This window comes from Cervus elaphus, chromosome 15, assembly GCF_910594005.1.
Source record: "Cervus elaphus chromosome 15, mCerEla1.1, whole genome shotgun sequence".
Classification (NCBI taxonomy): Eukaryota; Metazoa; Chordata; class Mammalia; order Artiodactyla; family Cervidae; genus Cervus; species Cervus elaphus.
In genome coordinates, this window is record NC_057829.1 from 59,600,237 (window position 1) to 59,625,034 (window position 24,798).

General features: G+C 37.7%; 1 protein-coding gene across 3 annotated transcripts; it reads left to right on the plus strand.

Annotated features, from left to right (window-relative positions):
• Nucleotides 1-1,739: 1,739 nt before the first annotated feature.
• LOC122709246 (cytochrome P450 2C42-like) lies at nt 1,740-24,798 on the plus strand. Of its 3 annotated transcripts, XM_043926454.1 has the most exons (9): nt 1,740-1,981; nt 3,510-3,672; nt 3,887-4,036; nt 9,010-9,170; nt 10,329-10,505; nt 17,279-17,420; nt 20,232-20,419; nt 23,738-23,879; nt 24,617-24,798. In XM_043926454.1, exons 1-9 carry the CDS (start codon nt 1,814-1,816, stop codon nt 24,796-24,798), a joined length of 1,473 nt encoding a protein of 490 aa, XP_043782389.1. In that variant the 5' UTR covers nt 1,740-1,813. The 3 variants fall into 3 exon arrangements, with proteins under 3 accessions (XP_043782389.1, XP_043782390.1, XP_043782391.1); XM_043926455.1 differs by lacking the exon at nt 10,329-10,505; XM_043926456.1 differs by lacking the exons at nt 1,740-1,981; nt 3,510-3,672 and adding an exon at nt 1,995-2,019.

Genomic DNA, 24,798 nt, shown 5'->3' on the forward strand with positions numbered 1-24,798 from the left:
CCTTTTTATATCAGTCAAGTCTGCATTTTCCATGTATTCTTAATTTCATTATTTCTGACAAAGGCAGACTCCAAAAGGCAACAGAAACAATTGTGTCTGGAGGCAAGAATGAGGATTGAGCCACAGTTTCTCAAGCCTTCCCCACTAAATTCTTGAGGCTGTTTATTCCCTCTATTGCCTGAGCAAGTTTTGCTCTTTGGTGTTGGAGAAGGGTGAATATCTTTTTAGAATTTCTTGTCTTAAGAATCTATGACTTTTTCCCTCGAAGTCCAGGGACATGCGTATCCTGTGATGCCTGTTATTTCTGAACAATCAATGAACAATCAGTGGGGTGCATATTCAGAATAATATTTTAGGCTATTTAGTTTTGTTTTTCTAAAATTATTCTTGAGGCAGTTGAGGTATAAATGAGAATGCATCACAATGGGAGTCAGAAGATCTCAGTTTAAATCCTAATTTTATTTATTATGAGCCTTGTGATGCTGGACAGTTCTCTTATCTCAGAATCTCCTTTTCCCTCATATAAAAAATATCAAATTACTATCTCTACCTTCTTCTTCTTTTTTTTTTTTTGCTAAGGTAGATGTGAAATTTCAAGGTAAAAATCATGTAAATTTACTTAGATAATTACTGTATATGTCTTTGGTCATTTAAGAGGTTTGAATTAAGTTAATGTTAAACATGAATTCCAAGTATGACGATCTGGTTAAAATCAAGAGGTGTTTATTTGGACCTGATAGGACTGTAGCCCAGGAAGCACAGATCCAAGAAGATCTTAAATTACATTCTTCTAGGCTACAAAATGGGGAATTTAATAAAGACAAGAAACCACAAGAGTAGGTGAAGTTTTTGTCAAGAACTAGACTTGTGCTGCGGTTCATGGGGTTGCAAAGAGTCGGACATGACTGAGAGACTGAACTGAACTGAACTGAGACTTGTAGATGGCAAGAGGTAAGGATGCTTGTAAGCAAAATTGGTTGGACTTAGAAATGGTTACAGAGTTGTGAAGCAGTGGATGCAGGGATGGGGGATCGGAGGGAGGAGAGTCTGGAGAGGACTTTGAAAATACAAAATTGTAGCAAGTACATGCTAACATATATTGTTTTGAAAATGGTTGGTGGAGTCCTTGAGTTTGACACAGAAAAGAATTCAAGTTCTCAGTAATACAGGAACACCTATGTCTAAAAACAACATCCACAATGACCGCCGAACTTCATTTTGGATGCCAGAACCATAGTTACTCTATTCTGATTTTTAAACTATCTTAAATATGTCATAATTAATTATTTTTTTATAACTGTAATGGTAGTGCAGTGCATTAAAAATTTTAAACACATACATTTTCAAGGACAAATTATCCTATATTGCATTACAAGATAATTTTTTTTTTAATAAAAAAAGGCACAGAATACACCGATTTCCCTCAAAGTCATACATTTGAAACTGGTCATTGACTAGAATCCAGAGTTTTGAGCTGTTTGGGGCATCAAATTATTTATTTTAGTGGTTCTAATTCTTGGTTGCACAATGTAAATACGTTTTTTTTTTTTTTTGATTAGCAAACCTGATCCCAACCCAGTGCAATTAAATGACAGTCTCTACAGTTGTCATTGGACAGAAGGAAAACAAGACTAAAGGACACTTTAATTTTATCTTTATCAATGGCCAAAATCCATTCAGAATAGAGTACAAAATGGATGTGATTGAACGGTATCTTTATTCCTCAGAGAGGCCCAAGTTGAATTAGCAGGGCCTGTTACAAAACCTCTCGATTTCAGGCTCATAGCCGTCTGAGTAAGAAGAGACGGCGTCAATGGATCTGGCTGTGGCCCTGGTGCTCTGTCTCTGCTGTCTGCTTCTCCTCTCACTCTGGAAACAGCGCTCTGGGAAAGGGAAGCTCTCGCCGGGCCCCACTCCTCTCCCAATTCTTGGAAACATCCTACAATTAGATGTTAAGGACATCAGCAAATCTGTAAGCAGTGTAAGTAGGTTTTATGTTCCTCCAGTGTCTTGTAAAAGGTAAGTAAAATAAGCCCAATTTAAAAAATAATATATATTCTTACGAGCACACTGTTAAAGCAGGTCAGTTTGAAGCAAATTACTCCCTGTAAATTTGATATTTTTCTTGCCTTTTCTGGCCTGTTATTATCATAAATAGAGGAACAAAGTAATGTGTTTTGTGAGAAGAGAAGAGTTTAGGTCTTTGTATAGTAGAATCAAAATAATTAAGTTTAAAAGCTGGGAGTGTTGCCTCCTTTCTTTATTTCACAGCCATTTGCTATGATTTGGGACTGAAAGTAAAGGGTAAGTGAAGTGTTCTGTGATTAGTGATTTCTTTCCAGAAATAATTTACTATATTGTTGATCAGTCGCTCAGTTGTGTCCGACTCTTTGTGACCCCATGGACTGTAGCACGCCAGGCTTCCCTGTCCTTCACCACCTCCCAGAGCTTGCTCAAACTCAAGTCCACTGAGTCAGTGATGCCATTCAGCCATCTCATCTTCTGTCGTCCTCTTCTCCTGCCTTCAATCTTTCCCAGCATCAGAGTCTTTTCTAGTGAGTTGGCTCTTCACATCAGGTAGCAAAACAAAGTACTGGAGCTTCAGCTTCAGCATGTGATTAGCGATTTCTTTCCTGAAATCATTTACTATATAAGCTGTGTGTTTTGTTCAGATGACCAGGAAAACATAACTTTTCTGAAGAAGGGCAGTGTGCCTGGTGTTAAGGAATTAACTTAGGATTAGGATGATCACGGGGGAATCAAAGAAAGAAGTCATCAGTTAGGTTCCCACTGGTGGCAGCAGCATTCATTTGGATTCTGCAGGAAATTGCCATCTGTATCCTGTGAATGCTGCCGCATAGAAGGTGTTGTTCTTCCATGAGATGCTGCATGTCCTGGCACTGCCTCTATGATGCTTCCTCTCTTTCTGTGTTAGTGACACCAGAGGATCTCAAACTAGGCTGGGCATTAGGGTTAGGTGAAATTTTTTTTTTTTAATTATAAATTTCTACTATTCATCATAGGGCTACAGAATCAGAATTCTAATGACTGCTCCATGGGTGATTCTGAAGCAGTGAGCTGGCTGTTGGTCCAAAAGATGGGCCTTGAGGATTGCTACATTGCTCTCAAGGATCAGAGGGTGACTATGATCTTCAAATTTGAATCCTCTACATAGTAGCCCTGGGATGCTGGACATGGAACAGAATTCTGCAACCTCAGTTTCCTTATTTATAGTGGGGCAAATAAGTCCACTGAAAGTGCTGATCTGAGGATTAATTATAATCTGTGTACCAGCTACTTGGACCATTACCCAACATTTCAGGTCATTCATAAGTAGAACCTATAACAATTACCACCATATTTAAGCATTAAATTCTAAATTTAATACATAATTAGGCTGTCTCTGGCAGAATAAAAACATAAAGCATGATAATAATACATTCTGCATCAGGCACAACACATTATCTCATATTGACTTCTTTTGCTATTACATGCATCTCCATTCCCAGCTCTCAAAAGTCTACGGCCCTGTGTTCACTCTGTATTTTGGCATGAAGCCCACCGTGGTCTTGCATGGATATGAAGTAGTGAAGGAAGCTCTGATTGACCTGGGAGAAGAGTTTTCTAGAAGAGGCAGTTACCCAGTGATTCAGAGAGCTACTAAGGGATATGGTAGGTGTGTATGTGTGGGTGTTCAGCATTGGCAAAGGGTAGGAATGGTGAGAATGGAAAAGAGGAATTTGAAAACGCCCCCCCCCCCCGCCGTGCCCCCCCCCCCCCCCCCCGCCCCCCAGCAGATCGTGTTCCCTCTCTAAGGCTGCCATGTGTCAGCTCACTCCTCCTCCCCTGGAGCTTCCCTCCTAGTTTCTGTTTCCCTTCCTGGTAGGAATCATTTTCAGCAATGGGAAGATATGGAAGGAGACCCGGCGCTTCTCCCTCATGACCCTGAGGAATTTCGGGATGGGGAAGAGGAGCATTGAGGACCGTGTTCAAGAGGAAGCACGCTGCCTGGTGGAGGAGTTGAGAAAAACCAACGGTGGGTGATTCTATTTTCTCTTAAGTCTGACCTTAACAGGCTGCTCTCTCTCCAGTGACATCCTTGGAAATATTTCAAGGACGGCCGCATCTTTCATATGGGTATTGGCTGTCAGCCCTCAGATGGGGGGAGGGGGTTATAAAGCATAGGCAGCCAAGGAGCTTTTGTGTATCTGTGCTTATTGTGTGTGTACTCCCATGACTGCACGCAGTGTGGGCATAAAGATCATTTAATCAAATTATCTCCTGAACATTGTTTGTTTTCAAACCAGAAATCACAAAACATAGTTTTGAGTCATTTCCTAAAAATATTAAAGAACGGAGAAGGGTAGAGATAATGTGGTTGTCTATTCTGGAATATTTTACCAGGGAATACTTGTTAATTGGACAGGGTAGGAATAACCATTATGGGGCATGAAACAAGCAACATGTGTGTTGACTTAAGTGGGCTATATTTATATATTCAGTCTTACAGACACTTTTGAGAGTTACTTTCAGGGCTCAGGCCTACAATTCTGGCCAATAGTAATACCATCTATGGTTTTAATCATCTTGGTATATCTTAGTGCAATTCTCATCAATTATGCTTTCTCGGTAAAGACCGCACTCTTTAAAAAGTACCAGTATTCATTATTTCTTGTTATTCAATACTAATTGTACCGATTTATATATTTTGAATAAATGTATGCTACATCTTAATTCTGTTAAAACACACATATACCAAGTCAGTCCAGTTGAGTTCAGTCTCTTAGTCATGCCTGACTCTTGTGACCCAATGAATTGCAACACACCAGGCCTCCCTGTCCATCACCAACTCCTGGACTTTACCCAAACCCATGTCCGAGTCAGTGATGCCATCCAACCATCTCATCCTCTGTCATCCCCTTCTCCTCTTGCCCTCAATCTTTCCCAGCATCAGGGTCTTTTCAAATGAGTCAGCTCTTTGCATCAGTTTTCCAAAGTACTGGAGTTTCAGCTTCTATATCAGTCCTTCCAATGAACACCCAGGACTGATCTCCTTCAGGATGGACTGGTTGGATCTCCTTGCAGTCCAAGGGACTCTCAAGAGTCTTCTCCCCATTCCCATCCCCCCTCCCAGAAAAAAGAAAAGAAAAGAAAATATTAAAAAAAAAAAAAAAAAAAAGAGAGTCTTCTCCAGCACTACAGTTGAAAAGCATCAATTCTTCTTTGCTCAGCTTTCTTTATAGTCCAGCTCTTACATGACTACTGGAAAAACCATAGCCTTAACTAGATGGACCTTTGTTGACAAAGTAATGTCTCTGTTTTTTAATATGCTGTCTAGGTTGGTCATAACTTTCCTTCCAAGGAGTAAGCGTCTTTTAATTTCATGGCTGTAATCACCATCTGTAGTGATTTTGGAGCCCCAAAAAATAAAGTCAGCCACTGTTTCCACTGTTTCCCCATCTATTTTCTATGAAGTGATGGGACCAGATGCCATGATCTTAGTTTTCTGAATGTTGAGCTTTAAGCCAACTTTTTCACTCTCCTCTTACACTTTCATCAAGAGGGTCTTTAGTTCTTCATTTTCTGCCATTAGAGTGGTGTCATATGTATATCTGAGGTTATTGATATTTCTCCCAGCAATCTTGGTTCTGGCTTGTGCTTCCTCCAGCCCAGGGTTTCTCATGATATACTCTGCATATAAGTTAAATAAACAGGGTGACAATATACAGCCTTGAGGTACTCCTTTTCCTATTTGGAACCAAGTCATGAAATATTTATTTAACTAAATTTTGACCTAAGCAACACCTGCTTATCTTATCTTCTCCAAGTAGAATTTGGTTCTGTTTTCAGTTTGCAAATTTTGCCCCATCATTTTTGGATTTTAGTAACAAATGTACAGTCTGCAATATATTTCTCTGCCACCTCATTTTGTCTAAATTTCTGTGTCTGTGGTCTCTCTTCCACAGGCTGCCGGATTGTAGTTCTTCAGCTTGTCTGCCCCTTGGTGCTTGAGATTGGTCTTGGAGCTGTACAGGTTTCCTGGTGGGTGGGACTGAAAGCTGCTCATTGGTGGGTACAGCTGGGTCATGTCCCTCTTGTGGGCAGAGCTGTGTCACAGGGTATGTTTAGAGGAAGCAATTGGCTCAGAATAACTTGAGGCAGACTAAAGTTAATGGGTAACAGTCACCTTTTTGATAGAAATATCAATAACCTCAGATATGCAGATGACACCACCCTTATGGCAAAAAGTGAAGAGAGACTAAAGAGACTCTTGTTGAAAGTGAAAGAGAAGCATGAAAAAGCTGGTTTTAAACTCAACATTCACGTAAACTAAGGTCATGGCATTTTCCCCCCACCCCTATCACTTCATGGCAAATAGTTCGGGAAACAGTGGAAACAGTGACAGATTTTATTTTCTTGGACTCCAAAATCACTGCAGATTGTGACTGCGGCCATGAAATTAAAAGATGCTTGCTCCTTGGAAGAAAAGTTATGACCAATCTAGACAGCATATTAAAAAGCAGAGACATCACTTTGCCAACAAAGGTCCAGATAGTCACAGCTATGGTTTTTCCAGTAGTGATGTACAAATGTGAGAGTTGGACCACAAAGAAAGCTGAGTGATGAAGAATTGATGCTTTTGAACTGTGGTGTTGGAGAAGACTCTTGAAAGTCCCTTGGACAGCAAGGAGATTAATCCAGTCAATGCTAAAGGAAATCAGTCCTGAGTATTCATTGGAAGCACTCATGCTAAAGCTCTAATACTTTAGTCATCTGATGTGAAGAACTGACTCTTTGGAAAGACCCTGATGCTGGGAAAGATTGATGACAGGAGGAGAAGGGGACAACAGGGGATGAGATGGTTGGATGGCATCACTGACCTGATGGACATGACTTTGTGCAAACTCCTGGAGTTGGTGATGGACAGGGAAGCCTGGTGTGCTGCAGCCCATGGGGTCACAGAGGGTCAGGACAGGACTGAGCAACTGACCTGAACTGAACTGATCGATATTTCTCCTTGTATCTTGATTCCAGCTTGTGCTTCATCCAGCCTGGTATTTCACATGATGTACTTTGCATATAAGTTAAATAAGCAGGGTGACAATGTACAGCCTTGACATACTCCTTTTCCATTTTGAAACCAGTCCGTTGTTCTATGTCTGGTTCTAACTGTTTCTTCTTGACCTGCATGCAGGTTTCTTGGGAGGCAGGTAAGGTGGTCTGGTATTCCCATCTCTTTAAGAATTTTCCACAGTTTGTTGTGGTCCACACAGTCAAAGGCTTTAGTGTAGCCAATGAGGCAAAATTAGATGATTTTCTGGAAGTCCGTTGCTTTTTCTATAATACAACAGATGTTGGCAATTTGATCTCTCATTCCTCTGCCTTTTCTAAATCCAGTAGGTACATCTAGAAGTTCTCAGTTCACATACTATAAGCAATATCATATGATAGTTATCTTTTCTGGCTTACTTCACTCAATATAATAATTTCATATTGCTGAAAATGGCATTATGTCCTTATTTTAATGACTAAGTAATATTTATTGGGGGTTTTCTGGTGACATTAGTGGTAAAGAATCTGCCAGCCAATGCAGGAGATGTGGGTTCAATCCTTGGATTGGAAAGATCTCCTCAAGAAGCAAATGGAAACCCACCCCAGTATTCCTGCCTGGGAAATCCCATGGACAGAGGGGCCTGACAGACTTAGTCCTGGGGTCACAAAGAATCAGACATGACTTAGAGACTAGACAACACAGCAATATTCATTACGTGTGTGTGTGTGTGTGTTTGTGTGTGTGTGTTTCACATCTTTGGCATCCAGGCATCTGCCGATGGACATTTAGGTTGTTTCCATGTCTTGTGCCAAGTCACTTCAGTAGTGTCCGACCCTTTGTGACCTCACGGACCATAGCCGACCCGACTCCTCTTTCTATGGGATTCTCCAGGCACGAATATCAGAGTGGGTTGCCATTGCCTTCTCTAGTTTCCATGTCTTGGCTATTATAAATAGTGCTGACATGAAATTGGGATGCATGTATCATTTTTAATTAGAGTTTTTATCTTTTCTGAATATACGCCCAAGAGTGGGATTGCTGTAGCATATGGTAGTTCTATTTTTAGTTTTTTAAGGAACCGCCATACAGTTTTCTATAGTGGTTCCATCAATTTACATTCCCACCAACAGTATAGGAGTGTTTCCTTTTCTCCAAATCCTCTCCAGTATTTATTCCAAATATATTAATTTTAATGGCCAAGGTAAATGAGGGACATTAATTCTTAAAAAGGAAGAAATTTTAAACATGGAAACAAAATTAAGGGAATTCCACTCATCAAGTTATACTTTTTGTTTCACTTATCTGGGGGTTTATGTTTGAAATTAAAATTTTACATTTTATATTACTTTAGACAAAATCCAATTTCTAATAATTGGTTAATTGTTCATTTGTTTCTTAGTTTTTCTCCTCATATAGCATGGATACTTTGTGTTTTATTACACTTATTTTTTCAAATGCATGAATTCAACTACAGTCTCTCTCTCTCTCACTTTAGCTTTTCTTCCCTGATTCTGCACATGAGTTTTTCAACTATTCATTTTGAGTTCCCTAACAATTTTCTTTCTTTCTGTCAGTGTTTAATTTGCAGACAGATGATATTCAACATTGATAACTTTCATTATTAAATCATACAAAATAGGCTCTTTAAATGTTCTTGTCATTTTCCCTTCAAGTTAACAGGCACCTTGAGTGAAAAGGGTACAAGTAAAGGTGTGAGGAGTGAATTGAATATTTGTAAAAGCCTGTTATTTAACTAGCTGTGCTGAAGTATCCTACTCAGGTTAAGGTAAAGTGATGTGTTGATTTTATGCATGCTGAATATTTATTTTTAAAGGAATTTGTTGGTGAGATATCACTTCAGAGTTTCTAAAATTACCTTTCACCTGTTATCTCAAATATCAAGTATCTCTTGTGTGTGTTTTAATGGTGTGTTTAAATTGTTTGTTATTCTCTAGGGTTACCCTGTGATCCCACTTTCATACTGAGCTGTGCTCCCTGCAATGTGATCTGCTCCATTATTTTCCGGAATCGTTTTGCTTACAAAGATCAGATTTTTCTAGATCTAATGGAAAGACTGAATGAAAACATCAGGCTTCTGGGCTCTCCATGGCTGCAGGTGAGGCCAAAGTCCTTTCTTCTCAAGGATTCATTTTGGCTCTTTTCTCCATGAGATCCAGATCTCTCTGGGCACCAAGCTGTGAGGTGAATGTGTGAACAGCACAGTCCTGCCCAGAGCTTAGCATCATGGCGTACTCATCTAGGGATGACTGCAGAGCCCTTAATGATAAACAGGAAAATACGTGCCCAGAATACAGAACTGCAGTTCAGTCCCATTTACCCTGTTCAGTGGTTTTTCCACCAAGATCCAAAGACCAATTTCTGTAAACTACTTTGGTAACTTCCCCAAAGCATGACCACAGCAGTGGTCCTACTGGAAAGGCTTCCACTGCCCACAAGTCTTGTCCCCAATCTCTACTCATGGATTCTTCAGCATGTTAGCTGACAGAAATATCTATTTGGGAAGAAAGAGAATATTTCCTTCAAGGGGCTCCCAGGGGACACTGAATATGATAGGAGAGTTTGATGCTTCAGTTGGTATCTTAACTAACAAAATAATTGCTTTGAGGATGACAAAATGATGATGTTTTAGTGTAGGAACCGCAAACCAACATCACTGGTGTACCCTGTGCTGAGCTAAATGTTCTGTCCTCTGCCTGAAAGACAATGGTGTGACCTTACAGAGGTCACTTAATTGCTGTGGTTCCCAGTTACTTTATCCATAAAATGTTGAGTTGTGTTTCATGGTGTCTTTAGGACCCTTTTAGTCCTAAAATACCGATTTTATGATTGAGGCCACTAAACAGAAATAGAAATATCAGGGATCAGCTTGTTTTCTATATCAGATTACCTAAACTCCCATAATCTGATGTCATCTATAAAAGGTGAATCACTGTGTTTCATGCTATCTCTTATTACATAATTGTGAGGAGAATTGATGCAGAAAATGAAAGAATTGATACAAAGATGCCTTTATACTGTGAACATGATGTATGAGTATAGGAGATGAATACCATCGTTGATCCCTGGTTATAATTTTCTCCCTGAAATACATCTATCAGCATAGAAAACTATGTATTTGTGAAGTTAAAAAGTCCCATCTATATAGTGACTGAATTATTTTAATATTTATAATTCATTTTCTAACCAGGGCTTGGCATATAATGTTTAAATCTTCGTTAAGTGTTTTCTTTTAATGAACAATTATTTTTTCTAGCTCTGCAGGTCTTTCCCTGCTCTCATTGATTATATCCCAGGGAAACATAAAAAATTCTTTGAAAATTATGCTTGTATGAAAAGTTATGTTTTGGAGAAAACAAGGGAACACCAAGCATCCCTGGACATTAACAACCCTCGGGACTTTATTGATTGTTTCCTGACCAAGATGGAACAGGTAAAATGTTAATGACAGCTCAATTATTTGATTGCTTGTTTTCTGACCAAGATGGAACAAGTAAAAGTTAATGACACCTCGATTATTTGATTGCTTGTGAATTTTTAGGGCTGTTGAATTTACCAGTGATGTTTCAGTGGTTTGGCCAGCAATGTTGACAAACATTTTAAGTACATGATGTATGTCCAAATGTATGGTATGCATTATGGAAGATATAATGTTTAATTGTTAAATTAGTTGAATATGTTGATTCTACTCTTTACCTACTAGTAATCTTCCTACAGAGAAGTACAGAATGACACCTCAGATGAAATGGAAACAATTAGAAACAAGTTAGAAAATGCAAAATATCATGGAATAATATGAAGTTGAACATGATCATTGCACACACTGTATTGGGGAATGGAAAAGAATGGCTTAATCTAGCTGGGCTTCCTGCATACCAAGTGTTTGGAAATAAATCTTAATATATTTGCAGTGAAGGACAGGGGAAGGAATTTTAGGTGGTGAATACTGTATATATTATATATAGTATACATAGGCCTGTGATGAGGAAGAGTAGGTGGATGGAAGAGAGAGCACTTTGAGTGTGAAGTAAAAATGAATTGGTATGAATGAAATGAAATGGAATGGAATGGAATGGAATAGAATGGAATGAAATGAATGGAATGAAATGATATGGAGCTGGAATTATATGTCTGTGGGCATGAATTCTATACCATGTGTTGAAAAGACACCCCTTTTCCCTCTTGACCCCCTGTCAAAAATCAGTGCACTCAAAATTTAACCCTTTATTTGTGTAAGTAAGTGTTAGCCACTCAGTCATGCCCGACTCTTTCCGACCCCATGGACTGCAGCCCACCAGGCTCCTCTGTCCATGAGATTTCCAGGCAAGGATACTGGAGTGGATTGCCATTTCCTTCTCCAGGGTATCATCCACTAGGGATTGAACCCGGGTCTCCTGCACTGCAGGCAGATTCTTTACTGACTGAACTACAAGTGAAGCCCTAGATTATTTGTGTAATCTGACATCTATTCCATTAATCTAAATGTCAGTCCTTATACTAGTAGCATTTCATCTGGTCATCTTAATTATTAGTTTTGTGTTTAGCTTTGAAGTTGAGAACTGTGAATCCTCTAATTTTGTTGTTAATTTTTAAAAGTGTTTTGGCTATTCTGAATGCTTTGAATTTTCAGGTTAATTATAGGATAAACTAGTCAATTTATGCAAAGAAATTAATGATTTTTATAAGGATTGCAGGAAATCTGTTGATCAATTTATGGAGTGACATCATTTTAAAATATAGGTAAAATTCATATAACATGCAATTCACTGTTTTAAAGTATATGATTTAGTTGTATGTACTTGCATTCACAATGTTGTGTGATCACTAGTTCTCTTATTTCAAAACTTTCCTATCGCTCTCCAGAAACATACCATATCCATTAAATGATCACTCTCCATTCCCTCCACCCCATCCTGTGTTAACCTGTTTTCTGCTTTATGTCTGTGGATTTGCTTGTTATGAATATAGTATGGGACTACTCAGGTGGTGCTAGGGGTAAAGAACCTTCCTGACAGTGCAGGAGACATAAGAGATGTGAGCTCAATCTCTGGCTTGGAAACATCCCTTGGAGACGGGCATGGCAACCCACTCCAGTATTCTTGCCTGGAGAATCCCATGGATAATGGAGCTTAGCAGGCTACAGTCCATGGAGTCACAAAGAGTCTGACACTACTGAAGCGACTTAGTATGCGTGCATGAATATAGCATATAAAAGAACTTATAGCATTGCCCCTTTTGTTTTTGGCTTCATCTAGAATAATGTTTTGGATTCTTGTCTAAGTTATAGTGTATATCAGTATTTGTTACCCTCTTGTATGGCTGCATGATATTCCATTTTAATATACGTACCATGACTTTTTATACATTCATGTATTTGTGGACATTGGTGGTGTTTCCCTTTGGGTCTTAATGAACATTGTTGCCGCAAATATTTGTGTACAAATTTCTTCATGGACATATTTTCATTTATATTGAGTATATTCCTAGGAGTAAAATCTATGAGGCCTATGGTAATTTTAAGTCTGACATTTTGAGAAATAGCCAGACTTTCCCATGGTGACTGAAGCATTTATATTCCTACCAGCAATGTAAAGCATTCCTATTTTCCCACATAATTACCATGATTTATTTTCTAGTTTCTTGTAGTTATTAAAGCTGGTCTGGTTAACGTGAAGTGATCTCTCTTTGTGGCTTTAGTTTGCATTTCCTTAATGAACAATGATCTAGAATATATTTCATGTGTCATTACCCATTTTTATTTCTTCTTTGGAGAAATATTGTTATTCAAGTCCTTTGCCCCTTTAAAAATTAGGTTCCTTGTCTTTGTTGTTGAGCTTTGATATTTTGGTATTATAAAAATAAAGTAAGAATTGATATTTTTGGTATTATATCCTTACACATGTGCATGTATGCATGGTCAGTCACTCAATTGTGTCAGACTCTTTCAACTCCATGGACTGGAGTTGGCAGTCCACTAGGCTTCTCTATCCATGGAATTTTCCAGGCAAGAATACTGGAGTGGGTTGCCATGCCATCCTCCAGGGGCTCTTCCCAACCCAGGGATTGAACCCGGGTCTCTCTCATTGCAGGTGGATTCTTTATCATCTGAGCCATGAGGGAAGTGCAAATGATCAGAGAAATACAAATAAAAACTACAATGAGGTGCCACTTCACACTAGTCAGAGTGGCTGTCATCAGAAAGTCTACAAATATGGCTCAGTGGTAAAGAATCTGCCTGCCAATGCAGAAGCCACAGGAGATGTAGGGTTTGATACCAGGTCAAGAAGATTCCCTTGAGGAGGAAGTGGCAACCCACTCCAGTATTCATGCTGGGATAATTCCATGGACAGAGGAGTCTGTCAGGCTGTAGTCCATGGGATCACAAAGAGTTGGACACGAATGAGTGACGAGGCATGCATGCAGTAAATGGTAGAGAGGATGTGGAGTAAAGGGAACCCTCCTACACTATTGGTGTGAATGTAAATTGGTGCTGCCATTATGGGGAACAGTATGAAGGTTTCTCTAAAAACTATTAATAAAGTTCTCATATGATCAGCGATCCCACTCCTATAGTGTTCTCCCCACTATAATTTGAAAAGTTATGCACCCCAGTGTTCATAATAGCACTATTTACAGTAGCCAAGACATGAAAGCAACCTAAGTATTCATCAACAGATGAATGGATAAAGAGGATGTGATATATATATTCAATGGAATATTTCTCAGCCATTAAAAATGAATTAAATAATGCCATTTGAGCAATATGGATGGGCCTAGAGATCATACTAAGTGAAGGAAGACAGAGAAAGACAAGTATCATATGATATCACTTATATGTGGAATATATATAAGTTAACATTTATAAAACAGAAACAGACTCAGGCATAGTAAACAAAGTTATGGTTAGGTAATAAAGGGAAGGGGGTGATGAAATGGGAGTATGGGATTAATAGATACTCAACTACTATATATAAAATAGATAATTACTGTAAAACACAAGGGACTATATTCAATATCTTGTAATAACCTATAATGGAAAAGAATTCAAAAAAGTGTATATCTTCTGCTGTATACCTAAAACTAGCACAGTTTTAAAAATCAACTATACTTCATTTAATTATTTTTTCCTTTTGCCCTTCCTCTGCTTTAAACATGAGTGGATATTTCTCCAGTTATACTGTCAGAATTTGCTCAAGCTCCTAGAATAAATTTCAAAAATTATGGTAGCTCCTGGATGACTCAGTCATCCTGTGGAGTCATCCCTCTCTCAGTGTTTTCCACACTGAGCTTTTAGCAATTTCTCAAATATGATTCAGTTTTCCTACCCTAGCACTGAATTTCATTGTGATTTCCATTCATGAGCTCTTCTTTGGTAAGTCTGACTCCCTATATCCCCCTTTCAACCTCTCTAATTTAGGGGGCAGTGGTTTTCCCTTTGTGTTCAATTCTCTTAGGAGTCTTAAAAGAATTGTTGACTTTAGTTCAACTTTTCACTTGTTATTAAGAATGGAGTTGAAACTTCCAGGGTCTTTACATGTAGAGCTATCAGATTTATTTTTCTATGTTTATGCATCTGTAAATTTTCATTCTGTTTTTTTATTTCCATCCTCATTTTATTGTGGTCAGAGAAGATAGTTTGTATCATTTTTATCTTTTTCAATTTGTCAAGAATTGTTTATGACCTCACATATAGTTTACTGTGGAAAAAATTATATATACACTGGAGAAGGTTGTGCATTCTTCTGTTCTTGAGTGGAGTATTCTTTTATGTCTGTTAGAATAATTAACTCTAGGGTTGTTCAAGTCTTATATATTTACTCATTGATCTTTTGCCTAGGTGTACTATACATTATTGAAAGCTGAGTTTTGAAATCTCCCACTGTTATGGTAGAATTCTCCATTTATCCTTTCAGTTCTATAAATGTTTGCTTCATATATTTTGGGGGCTCTGTTGCTTGATGAAAATGTGTTTATAATTACATGACTGGATGAATTCACCTTTCTTAGTCCAGTATAAAACACCCCATTCTTATTTGGTCCCTTTAAACTATTTTTGATAAAAATTTTTTCTAACATTATTATAGCCAGTCTTGCTTTATTTGGCTACTCATAATTTGCAAAATCTCCTTCCCTCTTTCTCATTCAATGTATTTGTGTTTTGGCATCTCAAATGTACAACATCTTGTACCACATACAAGGTTTTTTCTTGAAAATAGTTGACATATAACATATTAGTTATATAGTGTGACATAATGATTCAATATATGCATATATTAAAAATGATGACTACAATGTATATAATTAACATTTATTATCATACATAGTTACAGATTTTTTTCTTGTAAATCTTAGGATTTGCTCTCTTAACAATTCAAATAGGGAATATGTCATTAACTATAGTCATCATGCTGTATATTACATCACCAGGACTTATTTATTTTATAACCGGACTATTTGCACTTTTGATTCCCTTCATTCATTTTGATCTCTCCTCCCAATTGTCACAGCTACCAATGTATCCTCTCTATTTATAAGATCAAGTTTTTAAAATATTTCACACATAAATTTGATCATATGGTAATTTGTCTTTGTGTGTCTCATTTATTTCACTTAGCATAACTTCAAGGCCCATCCTTGTTGTCACAGACATCAGGATTTCCTTCTTTTATGGCTAAATTATATTCTATACTTGTATAGATATATTATGAATATGTAGTGGAATATTTAGATACACAGTTTAAAATCTTATTCCTTCAATGTCTGTCTTAAACCATGAGTTTCAATCGATTAATTATTCACATTGAAGAATTTATTTCTGCCCTATAATTTTTTGCTCTAATGTATTTTATAATTTCTGTTTCTTAGTTCCCTCAATATGGCCTTATTTTTGTTTGATCTTTTTCTAACATACCATTTTTTTTATTTCCATCCAAATTTTTTGTGTTTTAAAATTAATTTCTTAGTACTTATAAAAGGAATTACTGTTAACATTCTAAATTCATAACAATTCAGTATGAACTGATTCCTCAATAGCTTCAAATCATGTACATTAACTCTGCTCCCATCCAGCTTCATCCCCCCTTTATTTCGTTGGTGTCACAAAATCACATCTTTTTATTTTGTGCCTAGAATCATATAATGATTGTTTCATGATTTTTTTTCTTTTAAATAATATGGGAAATGAAATTAGGCTTTTATATTAGAATACAGTAGTTTTTGCTTTTCCATTTACCTACATAGCTATTTTTAACAAGGAACTTTGTTTGTCAATCTGGCTTTGAATTATCATCTTCTTGTCCTTTGATTTGGTTAACTGGAACCCCATAGCTTTTAATTTGGGGATGTCTTATGTCTCCTAATTTATGGAGGGATGGTTTTGCCAAATACAAAATTCTTGGTTGACGTATTTACACTTAAGATTTTAAATGTATCTTTCCATTGATATTTGGCCTCTACAGTGTCTGTGGAAAAAATGAGCGGTTATCCTAATGATGATCCTTTGTGCATGACAAGTTACTATTCTCTTGATGCTTTGAACATTCTCTCTTTTGCTTTGGCTTTTCACAGTCTGATTAAAATATGCCTTACAGTGAGTCTGCTTGGTTTCATTCCTCTTGGAGTTTGTTTAGCTTTTTTGATTTCTGGATTCATGTACTTCACAAAATGTTGGAAGTTTTCAGTCATTCTTATTCAAATACTTATTTTCTGTTCTTTCACTAACTCTTTTCTGGTATCTCATAAGGTGGATGTTAGTACAATTGATTGAGTGCCTTGGGTCCTTAGGTTCTATTCATTTTTCTTTATTCCTTTTTCTTTCTGATAATCACACTGGAAATTTTTATTCTGCTTCAGATTGGCTGTTTCTTGGATTTCCCATAGTCTACTGTTCAAACTTCCCGGTAAATTTTAAAATGTTCAGGTAGTGTGATTTTTAGCTCCAAAATTCTGTTTAATTTATTTCTATAGTACCTTTCTTGTTATTCTATACTTGTTCATACACTTTTTTGGATTTTCTTTAGTTCTTGATGATTTTCATTAGCTATTTAAGCATATTAAAGACATGTATCTTAAAGTTTTTGTTTAGTAAGTCCATATCTGGACTTCCTCAGGAATGATTTGTGTCAACTTATTTTTTTTGCTATTACTGGTCCATATACTTCCTCCTTTTTTGTATGCTTTGTAACTTTTTAATTAAACTATTCCTAGGAAAAGCACAATCAAGAACTGGAGTATACGGTTGAAAACTTGGCAAACACTGTATTGGATTTGTTTGTAGCTGGGACAGAGACGACGAGCACCACTCTGAGATATGGGCTCCTCCTCCTGCTGAAACACCCTGAGGTCACAGGTATGATAACATGGTGGGCAGGGTGACTGCAGAAGAGATGATAGAAAGATGCTTGAATGTACTCTACCTTGTTTCTCTTAGAGAATTACTTAAATCTCTGACTGAGCAGCTTAATTTTTTACCCCAGATTTAATGAAGTAACATGATGTCTTTACATAATATGTGACGATATTAAGCACCTGAATTTCATGGGAGGTCATATGTAGCAAGCACTGCCAGCATGAATTGGCCTTGAGCTGCATATTGGTTTTGATTATGGAAAGACCACTCTGATGTACCCACATGCTGAAAATGCAGTGTTCTAGAACCATGGTCCAAGGACTTCCTCAATAGTCTAGTGGTTACAACTCAATCTCCAATGCAGGGAGTATTGATTCAAACCCAGATCAGGAAACTAAGGTCCCACATGCTGTGGACAGAGCTGCCAAAAATCAAAAAAAGAAAGAAAGAAACCAGGGTTGGGAAACTGGAAGCTCTCCTTATTAAAGAGATTGGAAATCATAGAAATTTAGTGAGGCCACCTGATGCAATTTCAACAGTCTAAGAAGTCCTCTAAAGAGTTAGATTGACAATAAATTAGCTTAAGATAGGAGGCGGGAGGGGGGATCGGGAAGGGGAACACATGTAAATCCATGGCTGATTCATGTCAATGTATGGCAAAAACCACTACAATTTTGTAAAGTAATTAGCCTCCAACTAATAAAAATAAATGGGAAAAAAGTAAATAAAATAAAATATGTAAAAAAAAAAAAAAGATACGTATGTAAAGAAATTGTATTAATCCATAAGTTTGTTTCCAGAAAAATGCTTGTTGCCAAAATACACATTTTGAGGGGTCAAGAATTTTATCTTTCAAAAAGAACTTTTTGTTAGAAATTAACTTTTTAAAAAATTAATTTATTTATTTATTTTACTTTACAATATCTTATTGGTTTTGCCATACATTGACTTGAATCCGCCATAGGTGTACATGTGTTCCCCATCCTGAAGCCCCCTCCCACCTCCCTCCCCTTCCCATTCCTCTGGATCATCCCAGTATACCAGCCCCTAGCACCTTGTATCATGCATTGAACCTGGACTGGTGATTCGTTTCACATATGATAATTTACATGTTTCAGTGCCAATCTCCCATATCATCCCACCCTCGCCCTCTCCCACAGAGTCCAAAAGACTGTTCAATACATCTGTGTCTCTTTTTCTGTCTCACAAACAGGGATATCATTACCATCTTTCTAAATTCCATATATATGCATTAGTATCCTGTATTGGTGTTTTTCTTTCTGACTTACTTCACTCTGTATAATAGGCTCCAGTTTCATCCATCTCATTAGAACTGATTCAAATGTATTCTTTTTAATGGCTGAGTAATATTCCATTGTGTATATATACCACAACTTTCTTATCCATTCATCTGCTGATGGACATCTAGGTTGCTTCCATGTCCTGGCTATTATAAACAATGCTGCAGTGAACACTGGGGTACACGTGTCTCTTTCAATTCTGGTTTCCTCAGTGTGTATGCCCAGAAGTGGGATTGCTGGGTCATATGGCAGTTCTGGTTCCAGTTTTTTAAGGAATCTGCACACTGTTCTCCATAGCGGCTGTACTAGTTTGCATTCCCACCAACAGTGTAAGAGGGTTCCCTTTTCTCCACACCCTCTCCAGCATTTATTGCTTGTAGACTTTTGGATAGCAGCCATTCTGACTGGCGTGAAATGATACCTCATTGTGGTTTTGATTTGCATTTCTCTGATAATGAGTGATGTTGAGCATCTTTTCATGTGTTTGTTAGCCATCTGTATTTCTTCTTTGGAGAAATGTTTATTTAGTTCTTTGGCCCACTGTTTGATTGGGTCTTTTTATTTTCTGGAATTGAGCTGCAGGAGTTACTTGTATATTTTTGAGATTAATCCCTTGTCAGTTGCTTTGTTTACTATTATTTTCTCCCATTCTGAAGGCTGTCTTTTCACCTTGTTTATAGTTTTCTTTGTTGTGCAGAAGCTTTTAGTTTTAATTAGGTCCCATTTGTTTATTTTTGCTTTTATTTCCAATATTCTTGGAGGTTGGTGATAGAGGATCCTGCTGTGGTTTAAGTCGAAGAGTGTTTTGCCTATGTTTTCCTCTAGGAGCTTAATAGTTTCTGGCCTTCTGGGAGATAGATTAAGGGGGTGCATGTGTGTGTGTGTGATGTGTGTGTGATTTTGTATGAGGAAGGATGGAGATGTAAATTCTCAACTCTCATACCAAGATGTCAGATATTGTTTAAGAATCTGTGAGTGAGAAATGAAAATAGAGAGTCATTATTTAGAAATAGGACATGAATTTCAGAAGAAACTGCTAGAATGCTGAAAGTGGTGGCATTTGACAGCTGGAGAATGACCTGAGTACCATTGCAAATTGCACACGCATAATACACAAATACACAAAACACACATACTATAATTTAACTTTTAAACCCATATTATTCTTATATAAAATTAATATTTGATTCTTGTTTTTTTCTTCAAGGACTATAATTTCTTGACTTTAAATTGTTTATATTTGAAACATTTCATCATTTCTCTTTGTTTTATCGTGTATGCTAATATAGAGATATGTATAGATGTATCTTAAGCCAGGCTTGTAAGAGACTTTAATGTGTCTGTATAATGGTCATTATCTCTCTCTGTTTAGTTCAACTTCTGGTCTTATAGTTTATGTGTATAATGATACAGGGACACCATCATAGTGCCTCATGTATCCCTGAATTGGTGTGGAATGTGGTGTGAATTTTCCTCTTTCTCCATCAATCTTCCTTACCTTCCTTATCAGCTAAGGTCCTGAAAGAGATTGACCATGTCATTGGCAGACACCGGAGCCCCTGCATGCAGAACAAGAGCCACATGCCCTACACAGATGCTGTGATTCACGAGATCCAGAGATACATTGACCTGGTCCCCACCAACCTGCCCCATGCTGTGACCCGTGACATTAAATTCAGAAACTACCTTATCCCCAAGGTAAGATTGTTTTCTCTTTTACTGACCTCATTGGTCTTGAAGTTCTCATTTACACAGTATGGGGGCAACCCTCAATGAACACAAGGTGAGAGAAGTAAAAATAGTAATGTGTGTGGTGGCTTGATGGGTTGTGTGTTGTTTCCAGTTTAGTCTGTAAAGCTTTATAACAAATTTTGACAGGTAGCAGTGCAAGACTTCCAAATTTGTTCTGCTTCTTTTATGTTGTTGGGCTAACCATAGCTGTCCACATTTCCAGATGAACATTAGTATCAATTTGTCAATTTACAGGACACTCTGCTGGGATTTTTTATCAGAGTGGCATGCTAGATAAGTTTGGAAAGACTTAATATCATGACACATTGAATTTTTCATTTCTTGGATATGATATAGTCTTTCTATTTTAAAGGGCTTTCTTTAATTTTTTCAGGCAGTGATTTGCATATTTTTTGTCTTTCCAAGGTGTTTATTATTGTTACAAGCATTTAAAAAAGCATTTTCCATTTTTACATGAAATATCAAAATATAATTGATTTTATCATTTTGATGACCTTATGTGTAACAGCCTTGCTAAATTTAAAGTCATTTTGAAAACATCTCTAGTTAATAGCAATTTCTATATACATTATCCTGCTATCTGGGCTAATATCTTTGTGTCATCCTTGTTTCATTTCTGATATGAAGGAGAGTAGAAGTTAACATCTCACTATTAGGAATGATGCTTTATGTATATTTTGTTAGAATTTTTTTTTATCAGATTAGAGAAGTTTCCCTATGGCTCAGTGATAAAAGAATCCACCTGCCAATATAGGAGATGCAGGAGATACCATTTCAAGCCCTGAGTCAGGAAGATCTCCTGGAGGAGGAAATGGCAACCCATTCCAGTATTCTTGCCTGGAAAATCTCATGGACAGAGGAGCCTGGTGGCTACAGTCCATGGGGTCAAAAAGAGTCGGACATGACTGAGCAGGAGCATGGACAACATATATTTGATAGACCATAACAGGATATTTTACTTAATACAGAATTCAAGTTAAATCATTTATAAAACAGGATGACTTCACTATATGGCAATATGTGAAAATTTCTTCCATTAATAAATGCTTATCTATCCATATCCAACTATCCATTAAAAGCTCCCTACTTCAGCATGCATACCTCAATAACAGTGATTATTGTATGCAGAAGAATAATAGCATGTGTACACAGGAGTTATCACTGAAACAATAATAATATTTAATGTACAGGCTATACTTAAAATTTCCTAATTTTCTTAGTATAACCTTTATAGTTTCTTTTTCCTCATAAACCAGGTGAAGGTTTATACTGTCACTTACCCCATTATTATTGGTTATGCAGTGTTGTTCACATGATAAAGTGGTACCTGCCAGATTTCTCCAGGGAACAGGTCCTTTTTTTACAGTTAATACATAAAAATCTATTGCATGGTACATTAGAGCTTTGAGAGAATAACACTTCTTAACCATTCGCCCAACAGTTTTAGCTTTGCTAGTAAAACTTGTTTAAATTAATGATACTAAGCTGAAACTAAGTTTCTAGTTTTATCATACTTCCTGTGTTTCAAATCTAGGGTTAATCTATAATGAAAGCTACCACATATTTTTTTTTAATAATTTTATTTCTTTATTTTTGGCTGTGGTTATGTCTTTGTTGCTACCTGTGGGCTTTTTTATAGCTGTGGTGAGTGGGGGTTAATCCTTGTTGCAGTGCACTGGCTTCTCACTTTGCCGTGACTTCTCCTGTTGTGTAACACATGCTTTAGGGCACATGCTTTTTTTTTTTTTTTTCACTTTTAATTTTTTTTTATTAGTTGGAGGCTAATTACTTCACAACATTTCAGTGGGTTTTGTCATACATTGATATGAATCAGCCATAGATTTACACTTATTCCCCATCCCGATCCCCCCTCCCATCTCCCTCTCCACCCGATTCCTCTGGGTCTTCCCAGTGTACCAGGCCCGAGCACTTGTCTCATGCATCCCACCTGGGCTGGTGATCTGTTTCACCATAGATAGTATACATGCTGTTCTTTTGAAACATCCCACCCTCACCTTCTCCCACAGAGTTCAAAAGTCTGTTCTATATTTCTGTGTCTCTTTTTCTGTTTTGCATATAGGGTTATCTTTACCATCTTTCTAAATTCCATATATATGTGTTAGTATGCTGTAATGTTCTTTATCTTTCTGGCTTACTTCACTCTGTATAAGGGGCTCCAGTTTCATCCATCTCATTAGGACTGGTTCAAATGAATTCTTTTTGAGGGCTGAGTAAAATTCCATGGTGTATATGTACCACAGCTTCCTTATCCATTCATCTGCTGATGGGCATCTAGGTTGCTTCCATGTCCTGGCTATTATAAACAGAGGGCACATGCTTTAGGGCACTAGTTGCAGTGCGTGGGCTCAACAGTTGTGGTTCCCAGGTTCCAGAGCAAAGACTCAGTATTTGTAGTGCTTGGGCTTAGCTGCTCCACAGCATGTGGGATCTTCCCAGGGCAGGGATTGAACCCGTGTCCCTGCATTGACAGGTGGATTCTTTACCACTGAGCTACTAGGGAAGCCCTACCGTATATTATTAAATAAAGACAAACAGTCTTCATGGCAACGGTAAACACTAATATTTGTTACCATGCATGCAAGCCAAGTTGCTTCAGTTGTGTCCGACTCTGTGACCCTGTGGACTAGCTCACTAGGCTCCTCTGTCCATGGGATAACTCCAGGCAAGAATACTGGGGTGGATTGCCATGCCCTCCTCCAGGGCATCTTCCAGACCCAAGGATTGAAACCTGTGTCTCTTAAGTCTCCTGCGTTGGCAGGTGAGTTCTGTACCACTGAGTCACCTGGGAAGCCCCATTTGTTGCCATACTTATTATCATAGAAGATCATAATCCATTTACAAAAACACTATGAACAGATAACTCCAGACTTTTCAAGTCCAATAGAGACTTCCCATATTCAACCATAATCCATATATAAGATGAGTGAAAATTGAAATGATAAAGTACAGCAGCTGGAGGGTCAGACACCACTGTCCAAATGTGATAAGCAGAATGGTTCATAAGGTCTGGCACCCTAGAAATACCTAGTATTTCAGAGGCTGTTCACTTAGCAGCATCATTGCCACTATTCTTAAACTTATTCTTCTTTATTGCTTGTTCTTTCTGCCTCAAAATGTCACTCTCCTTCTTTGGACTGAGGATTCTTCATTATTGATCATAAGATTGTACTAAATGATTTGCAGCAGTTCTTGAAGCTCTGTGACTTTTTCATAGTTCAATTTATCTTCATCTCTTCTTTCCAGGGCACAGATATATTAACATCACTGACTTCTGTGCTACATGATGACAAAGAATTTCCCAACCCAGAGGTGTTCGACCCTGGCCACTTTCTGGATGAGAGTGGCAACTTTAGGAAGAGTGACTATTTCATGGCTTTCTCAACAGGTAATAATTTTTTCCCCCCATTCAGTACTTTAGAGGACAGGATACCTTCTAAGGATCAGTTGGGAGTTACATAGTACCTACCCTGGGCCTGGTAGAAATGCTCTTTGTTCATGATGAGGGGCCGCAGCCCAATACCTATGCACTTTCCCTCCCCATGAAACATCCTCATTATTGGGCTAGATTACTGGAGCTTTGGAGAGGTGACCCAGTTCTTTCCCTTTAGAAATAAAACTTGAGCTGGGAACTGAAAATATCAGAGAACTACAACTTAGCCAAAGAGAACCTTGTGTTATAAAACTTGAATCTTCAAGGTGTGTTAGAGTTTGGTGAAGAATAGGTATACTTAGAGCAGACAACAGAGGCTGTGAAGAATGAAAAGAAACATGTGGGACTACTAGACTAAGATCAGAAAATACAGCCAATATATGTGAGTTTCTAGAAAAAGATGGGTAGAAATTTGAAAATATGAAATTGCAGTTATAATGCATGTATAATTTAATCAAGTGCTTGGAATAGTCAGTAAATATTTCTTGATGAATGATATTTTATCAAGGAATGATATTTGTTATGATAAGATGTTAGGTGGATAGCATATGTGTTCATCCTTTTCCCATCTGTCCATCCAGCCATTCCATCTATCCATTCAAACTTTCGTCAAATGGCTAGTACATAGTCTCTTTCTGACAGCCAGAAAGACAGAGTTCAAGGAGTATGTACCCTCTGTTTGTTGTTTCCAGGGAAACGGATTTGTGTGGGTGAAGGCCTGGCCCGCATGGAGCTGTTTTTATTCCTGACCACAATTTTACAAAAATTTACCTTGAAATCTGTGGTTGACCCAAAGGACCTCGACACCACCCCAGTTGTCAATGGGTTACTTTCTGTGCCACCTTTTTACCAGCTCTGTTTCATTCCTATGTGA

Bases quoted from the DNA above. Each gene is read 5' to 3' on its own strand.
- LOC122709246 (XM_043926454.1), top strand. From the start codon at position 1,814: ATGGATCTGGCTGTGGCCCTGGTGCTCTGTCTCTGCTGTCTGCTTCTC. The intron at 3,673-3,886 runs GTAGGTGTGTAT...CCTTCCTGGTAG, and splicing joins GAGAGCTACTAAGGGATATG to GAATCATTTTCAGCAATGGG. The intron at 9,171-10,328 runs GTGAGGCCAAAG...TATTTTTTCTAG, and splicing joins TGGGCTCTCCATGGCTGCAG to CTCTGCAGGTCTTTCCCTGC.